At 46.5% G+C, this 25765-nt stretch overlaps 1 protein-coding gene across 3 annotated transcripts in view; it reads left to right on the top strand.

Annotated features, from left to right (window-relative positions):
• slc12a5a (solute carrier family 12 member 5a) overlaps nt 1-25765 on the top strand; it is a 107319-nt gene that overhangs the window by 55081 nt on the left and 26473 nt on the right. For all 3 annotated transcript variants that reach the window (XM_040204757.2, XM_040204756.2, XM_040204759.2), the window contains exons 2-3: nt 18848-18948; nt 19419-19556. In XM_040204757.2, coding sequence (XP_040060691.2) covers nt 18848-18948; nt 19419-19556 — 239 coding nt within the window. The remainder of the gene's footprint in view (nt 1-18847; nt 18949-19418; nt 19557-25765) is intronic.

Raw genomic sequence — 25765 nt, 5'->3', positions numbered from 1 at the left:
GTGTGTGTGTGTGTGTGTGTGTGTGCAATCGAGCCGTTGAACGAGAGCCCGGTGCCACATCAAGACGCTGTGTTTCTGCATCGTTGATTTCCTAAAGATTCCCCTTTCTTGCTTGAATCATTTTATGAAAAGCGTCCCTTTTTTGTTGTTGCAGGATTTACTATTTATCTGTGAGAATAACATCATGTTTATTGACAAGTTTACAATGTTTTTGGAGGTTGTTGACACTCATACGTGACTTGAGTGTGTATTGTGGCAGCGTATTGTAGATTCATTTGTGTGTATTTTATTCTGCATGCAATTTTGGCGAAAGGATTACCCTGATTTCCCCTGCCGGCTCAGACCGCGTCAAAAGCACACAGCACGAGTCAGCCAGTCATCTGTTGTGAGTCTGTGGCGACGCACACATAAAACAGATCCACAATCTGTCACCACAACCTTTTGAGTAGAACCTTTGAACTGTTTAATCTTAATGAAGTTAAGTCATGATAAAGCTTTAATCCCTGTGTTTGTAATATGAGAACAACAACAACAACAGTGCTGCCTTTTTAAACTTCATTACGGATTTATTGACTGATTATTTTATGAAAATAAACTATAATAACCATTTCAATTTCAGAGTGCTTCACTTAATATACAGTATTTAAATAGCTTTTTTTGCTAAAACCAACAGTACCACTCCCACTTAAAAAAAATTAGCAAATACATTACAATACAACATTAAGAGGCGAGAACAGTATCTTTTGCCATTCATCCCTAAAATGGACTTAACGAAGGCCCCCTTTTTTTATTTTCTTTAAAGTTTTACCACAAAGTTCTACTTCAAATGTCAAATTGAGGTGTTTTATTAACTGTGCTCCCACATTGTGATCGCATTTAATTTGACTATTTCTTTTCCAAACAAAGTATCCTTCGTCGTGAGTGAAGTCGTGAGTTGAGTGAACATTCAGTCGGACGCTTTCCAAAGAAGACAACAAACGCCCCTTCAGTCCAATGATTTCCCCAAATCACGAGTCTCCATTTCAGCCACAGATTTCAGTTCTAAAAGCATCTCGTATCTCCTGCATCTCGGACGCTCTTTAACAGTGACCTTCCTGTCGCTCAGCTAACAGCTGTGAGTTCTGATAAGAAGAGAGACTCTTTTCTCCTCTGCTGAACACTCTCCACCTCTAACCCATTAACACTAAACAACATGTCTCCTTTACCGCTGGATTTCTTGCACCATATCACTCCGGGGCATCTTCATTGAGTCGCTCACAGAACACACACACACACACACACTGTGTTAACCAAGCACACTGTGACAGTCTAACACCCTCGTTATGTCATTAATACCTGTGGCCGTGTCAAAAGCCTCTAACGCCAGTGTCAACGCCTTTTATTAGATTCACTCAGATCAGCGCTGCGTCTCACCTCCTTCCTCCCCCGTCCACTGTTTGCCATGCAGAGGGTGTGCAGTCCTCCGGCCCTACCGCGCCGCCAACACCGGGGGGGAGGGGGGGGGAGGACTAGGGCGGGACGAGAGGGAAAGACCGAGAGAAAACGAGCTCTTACACATTCTGCAGACGTAGTAGGGATTGGACAGGTTGCCTCGCAGTGGTGACTACGGTTTGTTGGTTTGTTGTTTGTCTCTCTATTGCCGGCGCTGCATATGAATATACCTCACCACACATCTCGTCTGCTTCGTGCCCTCCGCAAGTAAGAAGTATATGCAGTGCTGTATCACAAATTCCAAATCGGTGATCTACCAACGGATTGAAAATGTCATGGCAACAGCTGCTCCATCCTCCTCACCTCCCTTCTGTCTTTAGTCCATCTGATTAATCTCTGGCCTTGAGCCCGTTGAATCGCCGCCAATGAGGGTGACGGGCGAAAAATCTGTTTGCTTCCTGCTACCGCGGCAGCGAGACACCTTTTCTCTCCACGGATGCTTGTGATACCGTTCAAGGAGAAGCAGCAGAGGCCACGAGGAGACCGCGAAGAACCTCCCGTGAGTCACTCGTAGATCAGGAGTCTGTCATTGCCCTGACCGGACTGGATCTGGACTGACAGGCGTCTGAGAGACAAAAGGGCCGAGCAGTCCCGGCAGCACCGGCACACAGAGGTCGACCGTCCCTGTTTACCTTCATGGCTCGAACAAAGCGGAGCGTTTTGATCTGCTTGAACGGACTCGACCTTCTCTTGGTCTCCTGCAGCAGAGTGCAAAGGCTTTTTTAGACTCAGATGTGAGGAACATGCTAAATTACTTACACAACATCCCGACAGGCTCCTGCAGTTACTCTAAAATTTGTTTCGAGTGTCACAATGTACCTTTTCCAGTTTGTAAAAAAGAGATGACATGTTGATTCCTTTCTTCCTAGACAGAGTGGTTGTTTGCCACAGCTATCTAAAAAATGTAAAACGATGAAATATTCATTCAGACCTCTTTTGAGAACCGAATCTGTCTGCTTGATGGGACGGAGCCCGCGTTCACTCATTTCTTCAGTCACACACTCCGAAGCAGGACAGCCAAAAACAACGCAGGCAAGTCTTTTCTGCCACACTTGAGTTCAACTTGTGTGTCCTTTTGGATAAGGACATGTCCTTTTCGCGCACATGCGTGTGCGTGTTTGTCTTTGTGACTTTCCAATATAGTTCCAGACAGTAAACTGTCAGTAGAAGCAAACTGGTGCAATTATTGGCACTGGCACTGATGGATGACACAGCACGCTGCATCTAATGACGAGAGTCCCCACTACACGCCCTCATGCTATGCAAGCTCTCTCACACACGCACACACACACACACACACACACACACACACACAGAGTCCAAATGCACCCAGCAGTAAGTTGTTAGAACAGGGCATTCAAGGGTGATGTATCAAAATCTGCCTGAAATGCAAACACCTGCAAAGCCAACATGTTTCATAAATCACCTGAGGAGGCAGAGTCAGTGTGTGTGTGTGTGTGTGTGTGTGTGTGTGTGTGTGTGTAAGTGTGTTTGTAGTGTGTTGCTTGTGTCCTCCTCGGTTATCCTTCTTGTGGAAGTGACCTCTACATATCTATCATACACCGTTACCTCCCCCAACACACACTCTCTCTCACACACACACACACACACACACACACACACACACACACACACACACACACACACACACACACACACACACACACACACACACACACACACACACACACAGTCACTGCAGTGCAATGCAGTATCCAGTCATTGCTATTCATTCCAGTTTTTCGCACATCGCCGGCTCAAAAAACCAGAGGGCTTCCTCCAAAGCAGTCGGGGAGACGACGTTCTAGGCAGCGATTTGTGAGCGCAGCTTTCAAATCTGCAGCATCACGGTGACGGGGAAGCGTCTTCCAATACGTGGACGCTGAGGACACGGGTGCCTCGTTTTACGATGCCTATGAAAGAGCGTAGAGAGGCCCCGCCGGGCCGTCGGTAGTCGAAGGGCTTCGGAGCGGAACAGATTCAGCGCCGGGCGCTTTGAGGTTTTTTCCGACCGCTCCCGGTCCAGCCTTTGAACTGTGCACGCGTCCAGCCTCTTGGCCCGGGGCAAATTAGCATTTCACCGGCATCCATCTTCAAAGCCGGCAGAGAAAGCAAGGAGCCTCGCACACACACACACACACACACACACACACACACACACACGCGCGCGTTCATATCAAAGGAGGGCTCCTGTCCTCCGCGCAGAGGTCTGATGATGCAGTTTAAAAAGCTGCTGCGGTTAAGTGTTCAGGTCATTCAACAAAGAGGATTGTGCACTACAATAGTGAACATGCTGGTACTAATATAACTTGGTGATTAATAGATGAGGCATTGGATGGAAACGTCGGTTGCCAATGAATGGGCTCCACCGACGGGGAGGGTAAGTTGGAAAGCATCGAGAGGTGCAAAAGTTGTTGGTTTACAATGTTTATTCTAAACCTTTTTTTTAACCAAGCTAAGATTGGATAATATGAAAGAGTTCGTGTTGCACATTGTCTTTTCCATCCAAGTTAGTGGAAAGGCTCCGTAGCGCGATTAATGCACTGGACTGAAGTTTGTTGAGCAGCCGGCCTGATCCGGGGTCGGTGCCCTTGCATTAATCTGTTGGCCCGGTCAGCCTGCACTATCAAAGCTTCAGATGTCAGACGTGTGCTTAAGTGAAGCTGGAGTGTACTTGCGTACTTAACATCGGCAGCAAACATCTGCCGAGGCTCAGCGAGGACCGGTGTCACGTCGTTGGGAACCCGCCCGACAGAGGGGAGAAGTTGGGGCGAAATGAGGAGAATTTGAGAAGGAGCGAACGGTAACACAGGCTAGCCGGGAGTACTCTGGGGAGGCGGGAGGGGGAATTGAAAGCGAGGGCCGTGTCAGAGGGAACAGAGGACATTGGAAAGATGATGTTGTCTCACCTTTTTGTGTGACGCGTGTCTGCTAAACGGTTTTCATTCACCAGTTTGGCCTCGTGGGCGTTTCTCCTCCTTCAGGCGATGTGGAAACGATTGAAATAAGTCACGTTAGTGGTAGATCCACAAACGCAATTAGTCTCACCTTGAGAATCTATATTATTTCATAGTAGCCGAAGTGTTAAATGAAGGAAATTAAGCAAATTGTCCCATTGAAAGCCGCGTTGCAACTTTTCCTCTTTAGCACAACCTCATGAATGATAAACATGTCGACGTAAACTAACGAAGGAGCTGTTCTTGTCTCACGCGCAGCCGCCTCGTCACCCGGCGCAGCCTCCTGTCTGTTGACAGCGCGCCCGACTTCATGTTTTATTCAGCCGCAGCGCGTCGCCCTCCCGTCACTCCGACGATGTGCTGCGGACGGCCCAGCACGGACCTTTCATCAGCCTCCGCCAAACTCAATCCACTCACTCGCACGCGGGATCCAACCCAAGGACACACACTGAGGCAAAAACTCTCACGCGCACAAACACACACACACACACACATACAGTTGGATGCTCAGTATTCATAAGAACTCGGCAGTTACGACAAATCTCTGACATTCAGAGACGTTCAGCTGCTTGAGGCTCACGCACGGCCCCTCTTCACTTCACGGCGTCGCCTCGAAAACAGTCCAGAGAAATCCCGTAACAATAAGGGAGTTACACGAAGCTGCGATGGTGTCGTCTTCCTGTCTGGTCTCATAAGTGACCGTTTTGGCCGTTGGTAACTGACCTGCGACAAGGACTGTCCAAAATGGCGGCCCGGTTAACCGCCTCTTGGACGGAGTCCACTCCGTTCCTTCGAGGGGAGGCCCACGGGCGGCGGTGCCAGGCGGGCAGCTGGAGGTTGGAGGCTGGCAGAGGTGGCTTGTCAAACAATACACACAGGCGGAGAGATTACTGTTCATTTCTGTTGATGCTGCTGCTGCTGCTGCTGCTCACAGCCAAAAGACACCAGCGGAGGTTTGTTTTTTTCCTTTACTTTTAAATCCAACATTAACAGCAATGTCACCTGAAGATCAAACTGTCCGGTTTGTTAGCTTAGTTTTTTTTGAAGATCTTTAGTTACCTTAATGCGCAGTTTTTAGAGGCCGTAATGTAATACACACAGTGCCCACCGGTTTAAGAACCGGGTCTTTTACTTCTCTAGTATTTAACTGGAAGTAGACACACTTTGGGCTGTTATTTGCTATTTTTTAGTTTCATAATAACCGGCACTTTTTATTCATTATTTAGGGACATGTACACCAGTGGGGAAATTAAAAAGCTGCAATAATGGATTTCTTGGACACTTGGGTGCAGCGGACACTAACGCACCAACCAACACATATCACTTTACACGTTGTTGTGATGATCGTGTTATTTATTTACACGTCCAGCAGCTGTGGAGCAACAATCATTTTCATTTGGAGTCGTGTTTCTGGCCACCTGATGAATGAAGTAAATCCAATATTCACTTTCTTTCCGCTGTAACAACTCCTGAGAGAAGAAGATAATATTCCGCTGTGTTCTCCAGCGAGTTGATAACTCTGACTGTGTGCTGTTTGTGGGGATTCAGAAAAACAGATGCAGCTGAAGACGAGGCTTCGACATCAAAGAGAGTGAACCAAAACCAGGTCGGTGGAAATTGAAGCGAATGCAGAAGTAGAAGTACCTTAAGGTGGCATTACTTCTAATGGCCTTCAGGGGGCGACTCATCTGGTTTCAAAGGAAGATGTCAATGAGAAAACAAGCCTACTTTTCCCTTGATCCATCACCTTAGTGTGAATTCTTTTAGATTAGTTTAGATTAGATTTAGATCCAAGATAGCGACGGCCGAAATGTCGCAGTAAAAGCCTCTAAACGGCTCACCGCAAACCAATGAGTGATATCCAGAAGACTACGTCCACTTCTAGAGTCGGGGTTGACCAGCTGAGCAATGAGCTCAAACTTCATATGAAGCTCCGAAAAGCTGATAGAAGTTGCAGAGTTGGGTCATAATTTGTTTTCTGAGTTCTATCATGAGTAACCTCTTTCACATTGGCAAGTTGTTTTCCCATTGTTGTCGTTATAGTTGCATTGTTACGACAGTTCGAGCGTCTCTAGAAACTTTCTGCAGTCCGAAGAAATTCCCTTTTTAAGACTCTTAAATTAGGTTGAAAGCCCTGGCAGCAAATCAGTGACACGACCTTCGGGTTATTCTTTTAAGTTACCAAGGTGAAGCAGGAACTTATAGGCTTGACTGTACTGACAGTATATATTTATCTCTACACCTGGAGATGTTTAGCGTCTCTGGAGGATCATTAAAACCAATCAAAGGAGAAGCGAGAGGTTGACCTTGTCAGTAATAAGAGGAACAGGAAATGGACAAGACGACTGTGCGTTAATGCAATGAGAAAGTAAACAGCAGAGAGTCAAATCCATCACAGATAGAGTTTTTAAGTTGTGTAACAGCGAACCCTCACAGGACTCAACTTGCCTTGTTGTTTCTTTACTCAGCTTAAGCCAAATGAGCTCCTTAGCCGCGCAGAGCGGCGTTATTGTGGAGCGACCAGCAGGAAAGTTGTATCTCATCTGCCTCAGTGCTTATGGTAACGACACATGTGGCCCGGCTTGTGCTTCATTTATTTGTGTTTGCAAATACTGAGGATTTGTGTATTTCAAAGGGTCTTCCCTGTTTGTCTAGCTACCGCTGTAAGACGGTCTACTTCCAGACCGATTTATGATCGCTCCAAAAAAATCACCCCCCAGGAAGTGGATTGGATCTGGATTCATTTTGCAGTCTTTCCTCCCTGTAGAGAAGTGAGACGGTGAGAGCAGCGACAGGTGCAAGGAGGATGTTGGAACCCATGACACAGTAACAACGTGTGTGCTGTGCCGCTGCAGACGGCCTCAGGCTCTATATCGTAAAGACTGTGTCTTTTAATCGGTGCAGATGTGGCGTGGGCTGAATGAGGCTCATTGTGTCTGAGATGGAAGGACCCAGATAGCGCCACCGCCAGTGTGAAAACCGACCGATTGCCTTTTGTTGATCTCTTCCTCAACTTCTATGTTCTGGCTTCCCGCCTAAGCTCAAATCCTCCTTCCAGAACAAGTAACAACACTTCAGTGACTCCTCCAACCTTTTGCTCTATTTTTTTCTTCATCCCCAATAATCCTTTCCCTTCATTTCGCCCCCCCCATATCTGCCCGCTGAATATTCCTCCATGGGCACAAAGACTGTAGAAAAATAAGGCAGACAGCCCGATTACAATGAGGGAGAGTAAAAAACGGCGATGGCTTCATGCATCACCTGCTGTCTTGTCACTAAGAAGCATGGTTGTTCAGATACAGTGCAAATGGCTGCATATATCAAATCCCCCCCCACCCCCCCCCAGCCTCCTCCATCAGTCCAAATGCACGCCAGAGGCAGTCTGGAGGGATTTCCTTGGCCATGAATGTCAGATGGTTCCAGCCTTTGCCTAATTTCGCATTCTGTGGAGAAGGACTCCTCTGGGCCTTTGAGAGGCGATATAAGACGAGAACGACGGGACGGATGCGTCGATAATAAAACTGTTTTATTAAACGCAGTTCTTCTATGTCGCGGAGCTGCACTTATTTTAAATATGGAATCCTTCTCAACATGGCGCCGGCTCGCGGTCAACGGCGCTAACCTCTTTGTGACAGTGCAAACGGCGGTGCCACCCGAAGGGGAACCGGAGGGCAGGGTGCCCTCAGCGCAGCGGTCGGTCGGGACGCCGATCTCGGCGGCAAACGGCGTGCAGAGTGGCGTGCAACAAAAGGCGCAACGCAGTCAGCTGAACAAGGCACGGCGACAGACACAAGACGCAAAGTAAGATCTCTGATGGCCGGTGAGAGAATACTTTAAAGAGGAGACAAGGACAAATGTCAGTCACGCTAACTACGTTTCCATGCGTGTAGCAGGGTGTTAGTGTGCGTCTGCGTGAGGAAGCGTGATTGTGTGTGTGCGTGTGTGTGTGGGCTTGTGAGGTGAGTCTGAGAAGGGCGACGCGGTATCAGTCACTGTCACTAAACACTGCAGTCTCTGGCTCGGTTCCACACAGACACACACACATACACACACACTCAAAGACCCACATGGACACACTTGCAGAGAGGTGCAGGATGCATAATTCATAGGAGTAATCAAAGGCAGACAAAAGCCACAGTCTTTGAGTCTGTGGGCCCACTAGGACACACACACACACACGTACACAAACACACAAACACACACACACACACACACACACACACACACAGTGAAGTGAACAGTGCTTCCTACCAGCCAGGCAGCAGGCAGCCGTCTACACAGGGTAACCGAGAGAGAAAAGGAGGTGAATGAGAGCCTCTTCACTTCCCTCCTCTGCCTAGAGGCCTTCTCTTACAACTTCCTCTCCCTTTTTTGACTTAAAAAACGAGTTCTGTCTAGACCAAAGGAGACCGAGCTCATAGGATGTAACTTCCCGTTTCATTTTCCCACTCTCTTTCCTCCGTAGATTTTCTCCTGAGTATATCCAAAGAGAGGGATTTTAAAAGAAATGTTTTTTTTTGGCCTGCATACTGCATTAATATTTCATAAAATGCAGATGACATGAGAACCAAAAGAAAGAAGGAATATCAGGCGATGACATAATACTGTGCCACGATTCAAGGTGTGCACTTTAAAGACGCTGCCCCCTTCGCAAGCGACGGCACCCGGATGAGCACGCGTGTGCGCGCCGATGTATGTTTGCGCGGTGCCGTGTTTTCTCTCGTTCTCTCTCAGGGCACAGCTGTGAAAAAGCTCGGGGTCTTAAAGCTTCCATCGCTGCCTAAATCCGAACCAGTGTTCCATCATTTATTTATCTGCCAGGGCCCAGAAATATCCGCTAAGATCTGCCAGGCTTTGACAAGATGAGCGGCGGCCTCGCGGTGGGCCTCTGGGCGGCGGCGCGCAAACACCGACCCGCGCGCACGTGAACGGGCAAACGAGCACACGGGTGTTAGCAACTGAGATTCTCACACACACACACACACACACACTCACACTGAGCCAAGTGTGCTGCGGACTATCATTTAATGACTGCGACTGCTCTCAGCTGTCCAGGTAATGCACCTGTGGGGAGGCAGCAGATAAATGCCTGAATGCTGCGGCCTTATCTGCCCCGGCCAGGTTGAAGAACAAGGCTGTAATCTTTTTGTGCGCCCCTCCGTCTGTCGCTGTGTCTGTTTGTGTGCCTGTTTGTGTGTGTGTGTGTGTCTCTCTCTCCCTGTCTCTCTTGCTGCAGCGCTTCGGTCCGCGGTCCGTCTCTCCTGACTCCATTACTTCTCCCGCCAGAGTTGATCGGCTATAAACTCTCCTCATTACGGCCGATCTCTCGCTCCCCCCCCTCCACCCTCCTGCTCCCTCGTCCCCACCGCTTGCTTTTTATTTCCTTTAAAATGTCTCCGGTGCCGCCTCACAAAATGTAGTTGAGAATAAAGCCGCAGCACTAATCGCTTAGTATTTTTGATGTGATGCGAATGGCGTCGCACGTAGTGAGTCCCCTCGCTGCTTTGGGGAAACGTGTTGCTTTGTTCCACAGATCCAGGACGTTTTTGCTGAAAACAAATGCAAAGAAAACATTAAAAGCTCAAACCAGATGTTTGGCGTTCTTCTAAACAGTAATAAAGGTGAAGTAATGAAAAGCTGTCTGACACACTGTGTTGGGCCTCGTTGAAAGTCGGTCGTGTGAGATTTCTGAAGCTTTCTAGTGCAGATGATCGAGTACCCCCCCGTCCCCCCCGTCCCCTCCGCCTGTCGCCTTCCACTCTCCGAGATGAGGTTGATGTGTTTCACCGGAGTTATTTCTGGCCACGTTGCATAATAACTCCCTCTTTCTGTCTCTTCCCATGAGGTGGAATGATGCCGCGCACTTGGCAGACAGGTCAGGGCAAGAAGTAGCCGTGGTTTGTCGCACAGATATTTAACAGTTTTAGCTCTATAAAAGAGCTGCCGGGAGAGACGTGCAGGGTACGATAACTGTGCACTGTTTGCTTTTTTTTAATGATTTGGGCAGTTGGACGGGCCAGCGGAGGCAGACAAACAAACCATCTGGAGTTGTGGAAGTTTTTTCCCCGTCGTGGAGTCGACCTGTGAACCAGAAGTGGGTCCAATAAACACATAGAAAAATCTCTTGCTGTTTGGGGGATTTGCACAAGATTAATCTGCCAGCTCGGTGATGATGTTCCGCATAAACAAACCGCGTAGATCTGACGAATTGACACCGTGCTGCTTTCTGAGGTGCAGTGTGCACCATTCGAAGCATCGATGGCGCACAAGAAACCGGTTACAACTTCCAGAACTAAGATATGCTCTTTAAAATGGAGTTCCTTCAATGCCCAGAGTTACCGAAATGATTCTGAATCATTTCATGGGTTAAAACAACGTGAGAAGGCTGATGGAATGGTGGCAGTGATGGTTCTTTTTATTTATTTGTCAGTTACTTCTAATTTGATGTTGTTTTAATTGTCATCATACAAGACATCCATTTCATTGCATCTCTTATTACCCACTCGGCAAATTGGTTTTCCGTGTCCTCGGCCCTGCCTGACTGCTCGCCAGACTGCCTGGCTCTGTTATTTTTTTCCGGAGGAGAGGAGGACTCAAGGGGGTGAGGATGAAGGCAGGAAGGAAAGGAGAGTGGGAGGGAGAAAGAGGAGAGGAGCGTGTGGGAGAAACCGCAAGGATGTGGAATCGCACCTCAGAGGAGGAGAATGGACAAAATGAGGAGAGTGGAGAGGAGCACCACTGTTGCCCCCCCCCCCCCCCCCCCCCCCCCTTCCCGGGCTTCTCCTATATTGCTTTCTCTCTGACTCGGGGGAAAGGTGGAGGAGGATGGAGGGGGGCGGGGCGGTCAGCAGAGAGGACGCTCAAGTGGTAATTTACCTCTGGATTCACACCTCCAGCATCACATCACAGCCAGAGAGGTGCAAACCTGGGGAGACGATGGCCATCGCGTGGTGCACCGTCCCTGCCATCTATGAGACGTTGCTGCCCCCCCCCCCCCCCCCCCACCCCCCGTCCTCTCCCTCTCTCCCGTCCCACTCTCCCTCTCAAGTTCTGGCCCAGCCAAGATCCCTCTCCCGTCGCCCGGTCACAGACCTGCTGATCCATCTTACAGGAGCCCCTTGTCCAGAAAAGTGTGCCAAATGTAATAAAAGTGTGATAGCGCTTGGCTTCTCGTCCGGACCTGGCACCGGATCCTCGAGAGGGAAATTGTGTTTTTGAGTTAAATTGGTTTCCTGGCACCTGATAAGTCGGGTTGAATTTTTAATCCCTGACCCCATGAAAATATGTCAATCCCCCCCCCAGCTGCTATCGTTTCTCACGTACCCGTCACCTCGCTCCCTCGCCCTGTTTCCCACCTGCTTCTTGCCCCGGTGTCTTTTCCTCTGGCTGCGAAGTTGTTTTAAAAAAAAAAAAAAAAAAAGGTAAAAGATAGCAGGTGCGGGACACCTTTGCTCCTCAACCAATTACCGCACCAGTGTATAATCCAACCCCCGCCTCACCTCTCCCTCCCACTCAATCCATTTTCCCTCCGCGCCGCTGCTCGCTCCCTCGCCATCCACCCACGCGATTCTCCATTTTGTTATTTATTTTATTTTCATATATTTCATCTCACCTCCCTGCATCCCTCCAGCTCCGTTCGGCTCCACGGCTCAACCATCACAGCGGCAGGCGGCAGGCAGCGAGCCGCACCCGCTCCCATAGCGGCGGCCTCCGCCCGGCTTCACGTGGCCGGCCGTTCGCCGCGGCTCGTACCCGGCAGGCCTCCCGCCTGCCCGACTCGCTCCAAAGGGCCGGTGGTGGACGGGCGGACGTGCCAAGTTGTGTCCGCGGGGACTTGATTCTAAGCGTTGACGGTGTCCGAGAGGAGAGTCCTTATGTGTGTTCTTCAGTTGTTTTCCCCTGAACGCAGCTCCAGAGCTTCGCTTTGGCTTCAGGAGCCCTGTAAAGTAGAGCTGAATCGATTCATCATTTTAAAAGCCAGAAATGCACATTGTGTTTTTCCAACAGGCTTTTCTGTGTTTTATATCCTTGTGAGCTAAATTATTTTTCTTCAGGTAAAACAAGATATTTGAAGACTAATTCGGGAAGTAATTGGCAGATTGATTGGAAATGAAAATAACTGTTATTTGTATCCGTGGTGTAATTGGCAGGATGATTAATGGCTATTAAAAGACCCTTTAAGCATCTATAACTTCTTTGATTAATTCTGTATTCAAGAAAATATTGAACCTTTTAGCGACAATGTTAAATGTTTAACAAGTTGTATTTAATTCCATAAGAAAGGCCTCACAGATGAGCATGTTAACATTTAGAGGGTCCTTCGCCTAGTTTTTGGCCAGTAGACATCAAAAGATGTTTGGAAATAATTTAGAGAAGGAAACAAACCAATGTATGATTCTGAAAGGTGGAGATTGCGCCCTCTCTGTAACAGATAACATTTTATCTTTAAGGGAGTTCTATTATCTCAAATGATTCCTTATAGTCTGACTGTCTATATGCCTGCCAGCTCTCTTCCCTCCTTATCTGATAATGAAAAGAAAGAAAAGAAAATCAAGACGCCTTAACAAGGCCACTTATATGTCTATATCTGTGTTTTCGTGTCAAATGGAAGGAGAATCTTATCTCTCAAATATTTGCGTTTTCTGCGATAATCTGAAACCAGAAGCGGAGGAAAAAATAGAATTGTTTCACAGAGCGACAAGATGTGATGAAACGAAAGGGCCCCTAGGTTATAAAGCGAAGAGAATTGCCAATCGGCCTTTTCCCTCGCATCTTTTCGTAGTCAGGCAGTGGTCACCGGCAACAAAAATGAATCCTGACGTGCACGGCTAGAGGCGAGGCGGCGGCGGCGGTGAGGGAATATCGGTCCTGACCTACACATGCATCATCAGACCGTGACAACGCGCGGAGGCCCGGTGCCCATGCTAAGAGCGGCAAACGCGCGCTCACGTGCCTTCGCGGGCGCCCTCCCGCCTCCCGCCGCTCTCGGCCAACCAATCAGCGGCCCGACGGCTCAGGAGCCAATCTGGCATCAGGATCTCCGCAGGAGAAGGAACGCTGTCAAAATCGTACACTGTGAACTCTGCATTGAAATTCATATCGGGCCCGAAGCACCAGCCTGAATACTGATCACGGCCCCGGTTCTGTCCTGCAGCAGAAAAAGAAAAGAAGTAAAAAGGGGCCTTTTTTATTTTTTCAAGTGTGGCTTTACGCTCGCGCGTGCCCCACATAAATATAACCATAAAAACCCATCGTATCAGAGCTGCAGAGGCAGAGGGTAAGAATAAAGAGAGTCAGATTGGGTAGAGTGGGAGAACGGGAGAGAAAACTCTGAGCATGAGATCCCGTTATACAAGGCTGTTGTGTCTCTGATGTGGTGGAGCCATGATGGGAAGGAAGAGAGTGAGAGAATATCTATTTATGACAGCGTGTGGGAGCAGATGTGGGCATGTAAGCATACGCTGCTGCTATATTCTCCTCTCCACATTATGTGTGTGCTTTACAAAGCGTGTAAATCACGCAGTATTTTTATAGCAGGTGCTTTCTCACTTCTTTAAGCCTCCACACCTCCTTCTGATGAGTAGAGGTCCAGCTGATAGAGGACATCATCAGTGTGACATCATCAACCTGGCAAAAGTGGTATTTGCAAATACTGGTTTGTCATGTCTTTAAAACAATGTGCAGCTTTGATGATGCAAGCAGTATATTTGTTTTCTATCATTTATAGCTCATGGGCTGGTCTGAAATTTCATTATTTTTTATTATCATTTATCACATCTTGTCTTCATTTAAAACAATGTTGTACTCCATAAAGGAAAAAAAATACTATCAATTATTATTTTCAGCCCCTTAAGTACAAAAATCTTTCTTTGTTTGTTTAGTTCATTGTAAATATAATACTGTTTAAGATCTGACTCTTGGGGAAAACAAAACTAGATTAAAGTCGTCATTTTAGGCTTTTGGAATATTTGATGAGCATGTTTAAGCAATTTTGTGAAAATGTTCTGAACAATAATTGAATACTGTTTAACATGAGATAAGATGAATCGAACAGCGGCAACAACAACAACAGTTAGCGTACTAACTGTAAATACATAAACTGATCACAAATGAATGTCGGGATTAATATGAAATAATAGTGGGACAATATAATCTGAAATGAGGAATACAGAAAGTTGAATCAGTTTTAATGTGATAGATGTTCTTATTAGATTTTAAGCATATTGACCTTCATCTTTACGTCACACATTTATATTTAGCATACTAAGTCTTATAACTGAAAGCTGTTACATGTAGGTCAATTTTAGTCAAACATTTTTTTTTCTGCACACGGATATGTTCGGGTACATGTTAAACCACCGGCAATCCTGATTTGTCTGGAATTTAGATTAAAGTGACCTTAATCCATCACCTGACTCCACCCAACATGTCAGCAGAGAGAGAGAAACCATCGATTGCCAGACATGAATTATTGCGTTGCCGTGGTGACGTTCGGAGGAGACGAGCGGATCAGTGAGTGAACTCGTAGGCCCGCTCGGATTTGGCACAATGGCGAGGAACGCCGCCAGAAAATCCAACTCTGTCTTTTCCTAATTGTTTGTTTCCAACCCACCAATTCCATTTAAATTCCTCACTCTTCTCTCCGGATACAAATGGAATGACACCACACTACTGCACCCACTATTTACTCCACTGTGCGTCTGACTAACAGCCAAAAGCACGATCTATATTTACTTTCATACATGAAGTAGCTGTGAATACATTTTGGATGTGTAACTATTTTTTTTTTCTCAGCTATATACTTCACGTGTCCCTATTTTTACGTGAAATGGCTGTAATCCAGCCGTCTCAGCCCAGACTAATGCTGCTGTACAACACTGTCATCAATGTCTGGGCCAAACATATGCAGCATCACGTGTATAAACACACACGCGCCAAATCAACAAGTGCTCCCCGAGCTTCCGTCGAGTCGCCTCCTCAGGAATCAACATCCAGCGCTTTGGCTTTTCCCCTTGAAGTCGGTTCAATGAGGGAAAGAGCGGCAGGGCCGCGTGACACCGAGCCCGGCACACTGAGTGGAGAGAGAGAGAGAGAGATGACTGCTACCACCAGGTCACACAGTTCTCCTCAACTGATCCTCTGTGGTTCTGTTTTAAAGATCTGCAGGAAAACTGCCGCCAAACCAGGCCGCCACTTATTTGTAGTAAAAGCTCACAGATAATACGCAGATCATTAAAGCGGATTACAGATCAGTACTTAGTATTTTACCTATTTATGAAACAAAATATCACCATATATTGATACATTAAAGATATCATATTGGGCATGGTAACAAAAAGCATTAAATACTGTAAATACTGTGCATCTGACTGGGAGGCTATTGATTACAACAGATGAATCTAAATCTGGCTTTCCGATCTGCCCGTTCAAGTCACATAACTCAAGGTTATACTAAATAATGACCCATCGCAATCTCTGTTTTAGTATTGATAAATGTATTGATTCAAGCCGAAACAATTAAATTCGCCTATGCAAATATTTTGGTAATCAATAGTTTTTGTGGGTGCCTTTTTTTGTGCCTTTACAACCACTCACTTTGTCCGATGTGATATTAAACATTGGCTGATGGCCGGATGAAACACGTCATTTGAAGACGGCGTCATTCGGTGGACATTTTATAGACATCGATTGATCGAGATGAATTTGAAGGCGTTAATCCAAGATAAAAAATGGTTGCAGCTTCATCATTGATCTGACGCGGAGGCTGTTGTCGTTTGTTGTTGGCGAATAATTAATTAAACATCTAGCCAATACTATTACATAATAATGAAAGCTACCCAATTGCACATCGATAGTTACACAAGCCCAGGGTCAAATCTGTACATGCAAAGTACTTTTTCAAGAAAAGGAAGCAAACTATCAAAAGCTTTTAAATGAATTCGTGTCAATACTGTTGCTCTCACTTCTGCCAATAATAATCAATAAAACCCAGTGCGCATTGGAAGCCATGTCGAAAGCACCTCCTTTCATTTGATTAGCAAGCTCTATAAAGTGCATCAAGCGTGACTTTCAGCATACTCACAACAAACTGTAAAACGTCTAGGATGAGAGAAGTGTGGCGATTCTGCCTTTTTGTTTTGCCGAGGATTTGCAAGGCGCCGTCATGCTCAGTGAGCAGCAAAGCTCCTGGTTTTTGGCCGTAGAGAGCGAGAGGCTCTGATAGCGTGAGCCCCTGTTGGACGGATCCCATCAGATTGAAGGAGGATAAGCTGCTCGGGCGATGCGGCCCGAGCAAAGCTCTTTCCCGGCGCTGTCATTTTTTTCCAAAATGGGGGTATCTATCATTCCTCTGACGGCGGGGTTTTAATTATTAGACGGGGAGGAGAAATGGGCCGTGCAGAGGAAAGTGATGGGCTGGAGAAGTTGTCTCCGGGCATTAGCATTAATAGTGTCTCTGAGTCTGTGTGATGGTTGGAACACCAGCAGGCAAAGCACTTCAGCCGTTTCTCGTCCAATCAGATCCGTGCACCGGTGCAGCGCGGCCATTTTAACCAGTTCAACTGTATTGGTTCAAACGGTCCTACTTACACCTTCTTTGTTTTTCAGGTGAAACAATCAAAGCCAAAGAGAGACTTGTGTATTTAACAGAAACCGGTCAGACTTGGTACGAGGAGCCTTCGAAGCGCATCCAAAATGTCTACAATTCACCTTGAAATCGCTCGTTGATTAACAAGAGAAAAGCAGACAATCTCCCCCCTGGAAGCGCCAGATGTACCGTATATGTAAATCCCTTATCTACTGTTATCGGCGCACTGCGCTCCGTTACGTCGATGTAAATGTGGCGGATTGCTTTGAAGTAGGACGAGGGATGTATATTTAGCAGCAAAGCAGCATCTCGCGAGCTGTTTCTGTGCGGTGTGTATTTAAAAGCGTACATTATCGCATACTGTACATCTCTGCTTTATCCGCTCTGCCGCGCCGAACAGGCCTGATGCAAATCCCCACTGGTCCGTGTAGCACTCTTGTATCGCAGATGCATGAGACCCTCACGTGGTCTGAAGAGGTAAAAATAGTTTTAAAACAACCAACTAAATAAAACATGTGTTCTAAAAACCCTCTGCAGGAGCTTCCCTTTTACTGCCTGTGTACGTTTTAACCTGCAGGTCAAAGTGAGCTCAACCTTGAGTGCCGCAGGAGCTTTTACATTTCACAGCCGGAGACGCGAGTGTGTCTCTCTCTTCCCCCTCTCTCCCCCCCTCCCTCTCTCCCTCCCTCTTTGGATTTGCACTTCAGGTCTGGCCGCCTCGTCTTCGTCGGTCGGGGGCCCACATCTCTCTCTCTCTCCTTGTCACTATCCGCTCTCGCACCATCTATCTGTGTCCACTTCCATCTTCTCATCCGCACCCATCATGCTCCCGCCCTCCATCTCCTCGTATCATCCTCTCCTCTGCCGGCTTCGTGCTCTTTTCCGCGCGTCCCGTTTGCCGTTGTCTCTGTAGAACAGCGCGCCGGCTGTCAGCGGTGCCCCGGCGTCACGGCACATGGCTGCGGCATCGCGGCTATAAATAGCTCGGCCTCATGGTGCTCGGTCCGGGGCCGGGACGGAGAGAGCCAGAGGGAGAGCAATCTGCTGTCTCCCTCAAGAGAAACGCTCCAAGGGGAAAAGCGCAAATAAAGACGGCTTACGCCGCGCGGCCTTTCGCCGCCGAGACCTTCATTGTGCTCGGTGAACAAAGTGCTTCTGAATTTAATCGTTTTTTTTTTTTCCCCCAGACGAGCCCGGGCGAACGTCTGGTCGGGAAGCGGTTCAAGTACTAATCCCCATTCAAGCGTAATGCACAGAACAGCGAGGTGTAGGATAACAAGGCTCTCGGGATCCACACCAATGACTGTCGACGTTTAACCGTTGTTCTCCGTCTCCGACGGTGCACGAGGCATCGCATCCCATTTCACAATGAATTATGAGAACAGACGATTTGTGCTTAAATGAAGGTGTGAGGTGTGTTCAACACCTGGAGTCTGAGCTCATTAACCAGCTTCGAGCTTAACCAATACCTGTCCAGAAGTCCCATCTATTAACTACCTATTTACAAACTAATAAAGCCAGAAACACTTTTGACTTCCTGCGGCTACTTCACAATGAGCACATTTATCCCCTGAAGGGCGCCTGTTAGTAAAAGCTGTAGTGGTCCAGTCACAATGAGAGACACTCGGAGTCAATTGGAAATCAATGCGCTTTTCAAAGATCGCTCCCAAAAGTCAGACTCTGTCCGCGCGTATTGCTTTTCCCCGACAATAAGTGTTAAAAAGTGTTATTTTGACGCAAAGAAGCTGATTTCAAGGTTTGTGCATTTGGCGCGTCCCGTCTAAAAGTGGCGCTTGTGTCGTTCTGCTTGCAGGGGACAGTATTCCCAAGGAGAGCAGCCCCTTCATCAACAGCAGCGATGCGGCAGCAGAGAAGAGCCAGCAGTATGACGGCAAGAACATGGCCCTGTTTGAGGTACGGCGCCGCTCTTCTGCACACGCGATCCGGCATGATCACAATCAGCAGGCTACACCCTCGGCCTCGTGCTTCAGGGACTGAGTAGTCGCTCCGACATCTATTAATGAGAGTAATTACTGAGCGAAGGACATGTTGCAATCTCAGGTTAATGCAGGCGAGCACCACGCTGTAAAGAAGACCATTCGCCAGAGCTCTGCACAATTGTATTTACATTCTGCCCCCAGTGGGATTTTTAGATGGAAGGTAATCAGAAGGTAAACAATATGTTGTGTTAGCCCTTTTTTGCAGATGGGTTTGAATTTGCAAGAATACCTGAAATAGTAACCGTTATGAAAACGTAGTACTACTACAAGTAAGAATAAATAAAGGTCACAGTCCTACAGGATTAAAATGCTTTGCATTTCCTTCAAAAGCCTGATGAAAACAGTAACTCCAGCCCTCTGGCTTGTGTGCGTTCCTCTGTGCAGGAGGAGATGGATACCAGCCCCATGGTGTCGTCTCTTCTCAGCAGCCTGGCCAACTACTCCAACCTGCCCCAAGGAAGCAAGGAGCACGAGGAGGCCGAGAACAACGAGGCCGAGTCATCGCGCAAGAAACCCGTCAAGGTATTTGTCAACGTCCATGTATAGACGTGATAGAGTGCACGCGACAGTACACACATGTACGCAGATGTGTTACATTCTTGCAGCAATCAATCAAATGCTCTGACAGAAAAAAAGAAAGCGAAAGGATCCTGTCGCAGGTCTGTGTTAAGCCCAGCCAGTCGATCGAATGATGTGTGTTCTGAGCGGCTGAACGCGGTGGATCAATGTGTGCTGCAGCATGGACGAGGACATGCTTCCCTTTAATCACACATTCAGCGTCTAAGGCAGCAGACGGACGTCTTCGCAGGTTTATGGACGCATGTACAGTAGCAAGACATAAAACACATTTTAAAGAAAACAAAAACGTGCGACGAATAGATTAAATTGAATTCATTCATTCTAATTTCATTCCCAAAATCAGAAATTCGGAGGAATAATGATTGGATGATTACAAAATTTATATTTTTTCTTTGTTTCATTTAGAAAAAAAGGTTAGTTGAGGTTTGTTTTAACAAATACGAAACTATGGGAGAACCACCAATTTTTTTCAGCAATATATATCATCATCAGCATATTTGTTCATTTTATATCTTCTCTCTCCATCATATTCTGGGCTGTGCTGAACAGAAGAGGATCAAATTTACTGTAAACTTTTCTGATCTTTTTCCTCTATAGCAGCAAAGACTACAAATTCCTGATGCATGAGGATGTCCACACCGGATAAAGTCATTTTGATAAATCCTTATATTCCTCCTGAAAATCAATAAGAACTGCAGAGATTATCTTGAAGCGTGCCGCAGCAAAACGAAAAACCTGAATGTGTTTTCTGAGGTCAATAAGTTTAATCAGGTTAAGTGTATCGTAACGCATGCAGACTCTGACAAGTTTCCTTACTTTTTTCTTTAAGTAATGTCTTTTTTTCTGGCCATTCCTCCGCAAAGCCGACGGTTTGATGTGATCCTGCAGACCGATCCTGTTCTCTTTGGTTCCTCATTAATGCGCTCCTTGCCTGGTGCACTCACGTAACAATGGATTTAACAGTTGTCCATTAGATTATGTGAAACTCAGATTGCGCACTGGACGACTTTTTTTAAATGAATGTTGACAGCAGACCATATTGAGGGTCTTTCCTGAAAACGTTTTTTTATTTTACTCCACCAATTGTTACCATCTTATGCAGGTCCATCGCATTTTAATTTGTATTGCAACAAATAAGGAAGACATTCAGGCGAAATTCAGCGTGTGAATACTTTTGCAATGTACATCTCTTCGCTGTGGATGTACATTTGTTGCATTGTCTTTTGCACTTGTTCGCCCGAGGGGCCGTTGTGCCTGTTGCCAGGCGATGGCCATTAAATGTAACCAAATATAGATTTGTCATTTCTGTTACATCATTAAACCCTAATGGTTGAGTTTCTGGATGTTTGGGTAACACACTAACTGGAGAGAAAGAAAAACTCCAACCGGTTTAGAAGCTGTCACTCATTCTCTGTTGATTTTATAAATCCCATGTTCGTGTTACTGGATTGCATCTTAAATGCCACTCATTAGTGCGTCCCCTCCACATCATCCCCTGGTATTTTCAGCTGTTGGGTGTTGAGATTGACGGCAGGAAGGAGTCCACTTGATCGACAGACAGCCAGCTACATTATTAATCCTGTGGGAAATGGTGGTTTTAAAAGCGAGGCGGGACGTGACATTGCAACGCGGCGATGAGAAGAGATGCTGACAATGATGACGCCAATGCAAATAAATGAAAGAATCGCTCCCAGAGGAGGCAGACCGGGGAAAAATTGGCTGATTCAACATCAAGACATATTTCTCATGAAAGTGAAACTGTAACCGCATGTGAGGTAAAACATATGAAGTTTAGACATTGAGTGGCAACAGCAGTGACACGTTGACAGCTTTTCTGTGACCTTTGACCCAGCCTGTCATTTTAGGTGGCCAATCAGCCTGATTGTTTTCTCCCTCTCTAATATTTGGTGTTGTCTGCGCCGTGTGTCAGTCAGTTTCCACCCTTTTCCTTGTGACTGAGGTTTTCTGTATTTTTCTTACTTTAAGGTAAGAAACTGATGACGGTCTTGCATCCCAGTGTACATATCTGATATATTCCCTCACCATGAATCCAGATGAGGATATACACTAGTAAAGTGCATCAAGATGGAGGATAGATTTTCATCCCATGGTTTGATTGCTTCATTTTCCCACAGTTTTCCTCTATATGTCTTCAGAGGTCGGCCCAGTCTAAAAGATCTCATCAGCTATTTCATTGATTCATTTCCACCTTTTCTGCGTCATGGTTTAGTCCTGGTCTCCAGAAGATAAAACCCCTTTGCTTTGGGAATCCTCAAACCTTTCGTGTAGCGCCACCAACAGGGAGACACATGTAGTGTGGAGTGTATTTTACAGAGTGTGACCCTGTTGTTGGCACGTGAGACCCTTCATCACTTAGCCCAACTGGTTCCTTTGGTCAAACCATTCGCGTCCTTATGTTGATGTTAACAACACACCTGTAAAGTTTCATGACTGCATTTTTTCGGGGGTGTGACACTGGTGCGTCTACGAAATCGGTCCACGGTGAGCGTTCCAGACGTGCACACACAGTGTCTACCGGAACTACTTTCCAGAGAAGAAATAGTCGTCATGAAAACCATCCATCCAAATTGTACAAATATAGCAGGTAGCAGCTTTAGAGAACATCAGCGTCCACATGGGAGTTGTGTCTGTTCCTCATTGGTATATTCCCCCATTATCCCAGTGGTCCCATACTGTATGTAAGGTGCATTTGTCTGGTTCCACTAACACTGGGAGCAGGCCTAATCTTCCCCCTGTCGCCCCCTTTGATACTTTAATTAGTCTGCATGCTACACCAAGCCGCTGCTTCTCCAATCAGCAGCCTTTTCCGCAGGAAATCTCTCCATCGCCACGAGAGGCTTTTCATTAAGGCAGCCTGTGGTGTTTTATTGCTCACACAGCGGCCCCTCTTTCTCTCTCTTTGTCTCTCTCTCTCTCTCTCTCTCTCGCCTTCCTTCTCCATTTCTCACTCCACTCCGTCTCCCTCGTCCCCGCTCTCCATCTCCTTCATCGCCGGCCCCTCGAGTTAGCGAGTGAGTCGTGAGGGAGGCAGACCGAGGCGGCGGCCTTTCTTTGTCGCAGTGTGAAAGCCAAGAGAGGAGATTTGGTTCGGGTGCGACGCGAGGGGGCAGTCGGGAAATCGCTCGTGTTAAAATGGAAACCAGTCACAGCTAATATGCTTTTCTCTTTTTTCCCCTCATTGACATTTTTTTTTTTAGATTTGCATCCGTGAGACACAGCGGTAATTCAAGTGTTATATTAGCAGTGCAGGCTTTTGGAGCATTTAGAACGTTTAACACTACGCGTTGTTTTGGTTTTAGGTCGGAAACGTCACTGTTTAGGGGTCACTGTGACCGCTGTCATCAAGAGAGCAAAGAGCAAACGGACAAAACTAGCAACTAGCTAGTGAACATATTGGAACATTCAGCAGCTAAAGAACCAGATCATTCCCTCAGTAGAAAATGGAGACCCAAAGACACAACTGTGGGCATATGATCAGCAAATGGCCAAAGACTCCAAATAAATGCTGATGAGCAATAAGTAAACGCATTATATCAGCTTTACAAGGAAACAATATGTCGGTGACAGTTTATGTCACTTTTGCAGCTTGTAACGCTAAAGACCTAAATCAATAAATGGAGGTTCAGGAACTTTCTCGTTTCTCGTTCGATACTTTCAAATACCTCCTAGATTTAACTTTTTTTTTTCTCTTATCTTATTATTTTTTCATCTCGCATTTTACATTATTACCATTTTACAGTGTTTTACTGTTTTTTCCACAGCCGAGCCAGGTTGCTGCTGACCTGATTTTCAGTGTGAACCTATTGTTCACAAGCACGCGTGCATTATTAGTGAGGAAGACTTTCAGGCTAGAATATGACGGCGCGGCTTAATAGAGGCTTCACCACTAGTGGGGAACACACAAGGCTTTGTGGGGTCTTTTAACCTAGAATATTCTAGTAACACATGTAAACACCATTTCGTGGCGGCGAGCTTTCAGCGCCACAGAGCACGTTTGGCCGCGGCGGTCGCTGTTGTTGGACGGGCGATGCTTCCACACAGAGGGAGGACCGCCGAGCGACCAGGGGGGGGGGCGACGTTCCGCTGGCCTCTCCCCTCGCTGTCTATTTAATTATTCAGCACACCTGAGCAGAAACACATTTGCCCTATCAGCTCCGGTTTGGGCAGCAGAGCGCGGAGATGGCGTTACAAGCCTCCCTCGCCGTCATTAGCCTCCCCCCTCTCCCTCCGCCGCCTCGCTTTATGCGTGCTCTCCTTTATTGCACTTCTTCCACACCTGCTCTCCTGTTTCCTTGTGTCCTCTCTCCTCAACTCGGCCCACCTACTCGCTGCCTTCTTTTCCTGTTGAGTCCTACATCCTTTCACTCTCTCATAACGTCGAACTTCGCCAGAGACAATTCAACCAAATAACATTTGCATGGATAACATATTGGTGAAACTAGTTTGATCTAGTGTAGAAAATAAGACAAGTAATTCCTGGCAGTGAATTTGAGCCTATAAAGCTTCTTAATACTGAATCAGTACTCGGTACCAGCTGACAGTATAGACAGTATACGTTGGATTAGAAATATGCAGCTCCAATAAGGAATTAATGAAGATTTGACCACTGACTAATACGACTCAACGTGCAGCAGAGTTTGGTCCTGCTGTTGAACCTAAAGAAATCCTGTAAGAAGTGATTTTCATTATGAAGCTGGTTTTGCAGCCGAAGCAGGTGGGCGGGGCGTCCCGGAGCTCCAGGGCCTGGACTTCTCCTTTCCTCTCTCCTGCAGCTCTTGTCAAATGAAGGTAGTCTCTCTCTCCTGCTCCTCTTCCTCTTTTTCTTTCCCCGCAGCTTGCCAAGGATGTGAAGCTGCTTCCACTTTCCCTTTTCAACTCTTGTCTTCATCAAACTACAGACGTCCAGAGAGAAGGGCTACCTTTGCTAGCCTCAGCAATTCAGGAGATTTCAGGAATCAGGAAACATTTATTACCAAAATATGTCAAACATACAAGGAATTTGTCTTGGCGGTTGGTGCATGACAGTAGACATAAAACAGAAAATAGACAACAAGACAGCAGTGCACAAGTAATAAAATACAATGCTAATGCAATGGGTTAGTAGAATAAGGCTATGGGTTAGTATAAAAAAGAGAGTAAAGTTAAAGTTAAAAATTTAAGTTAAAAGATATTAAAAATAAAGTGCACTATCGAACAAGTGACAAGGTGACGAGTGACGACAAAGTGACGACAAAACTCCATATGAGGGTTGAAGCAGGGCTACAGGGCTACAAACAAGATGTATAGAAGAGTAGGAAAGAAGTATTATCTTAATTCCGTATGTGCAAAATAATACAGCATAGATTTACACAGACTTTTGTAATAAACAAATCCTCAAACCATTTGAAACAAAAATAGGCGGCTTGTGTTGTTATATATATATATATATATATATATATATATATATATATATATATATTATATTAATGATCGAATAACTTGAATATTATTGATTGTTTTTGATTGGCATTTTTCGCCGTAGTATTTTTTAGCTAAATATTTTTTTCCATGACATTTTCCAACCAAATATATTTGGACTTTTTCAACCTAATATTCTAATCCACTCTTGTAGTGGTGAAGTGGTAGATATGTGCGTGGTCCATCAGCAGACTGGAGTTTGCATTCCGTCACTGACCAGCAATGAACTACTGTGTTTTTTATGCACATATATTGAATAAAGCAATACTTTTGGATCTTACCATTATACCTCAATACAGCATTTTAAATTCTAAAGCCATAACTCTTTTGCGTCAGTGAGCTTCAGAGCTCAGACGGTCCAGCCGGCTGAGAGGCAGTTGTCAGCGGTGGGGCAGCAGGAGCCGCTTGAATCCGAATCTATTGAAAGGCCCCGTTGTGCGTCGAACACACCTGAGCCCTCCGGTCCGTGGGACCGCTGCGCTTCCCTGAGGGGGGGGAGGGAGTGCGGGGGGCAGCTGTTTATTCCTAGTTCAGTGGTGCCACGCTGGCGTACCTGTGGCTCTGCAGCAGTCCGTGTGCCTTTGCTCACGGTGGCTCCATCTCTGGGGAAATCATCACTCTGCTGGCTCGCAGCCCATTAAACAGACACTCTGTGTGTGTGTGTGTGTGTGTGT

The sequence above is a fragment of the Gasterosteus aculeatus genome, chromosome 17, assembly GCF_964276395.1.
Source record: "Gasterosteus aculeatus chromosome 17, fGasAcu3.hap1.1, whole genome shotgun sequence".
NCBI classification, from domain to species: domain Eukaryota; kingdom Metazoa; phylum Chordata; class Actinopteri; order Perciformes; family Gasterosteidae; genus Gasterosteus; species Gasterosteus aculeatus.
This window is presented reverse-complemented; position numbering and strand designations above follow the sequence as displayed.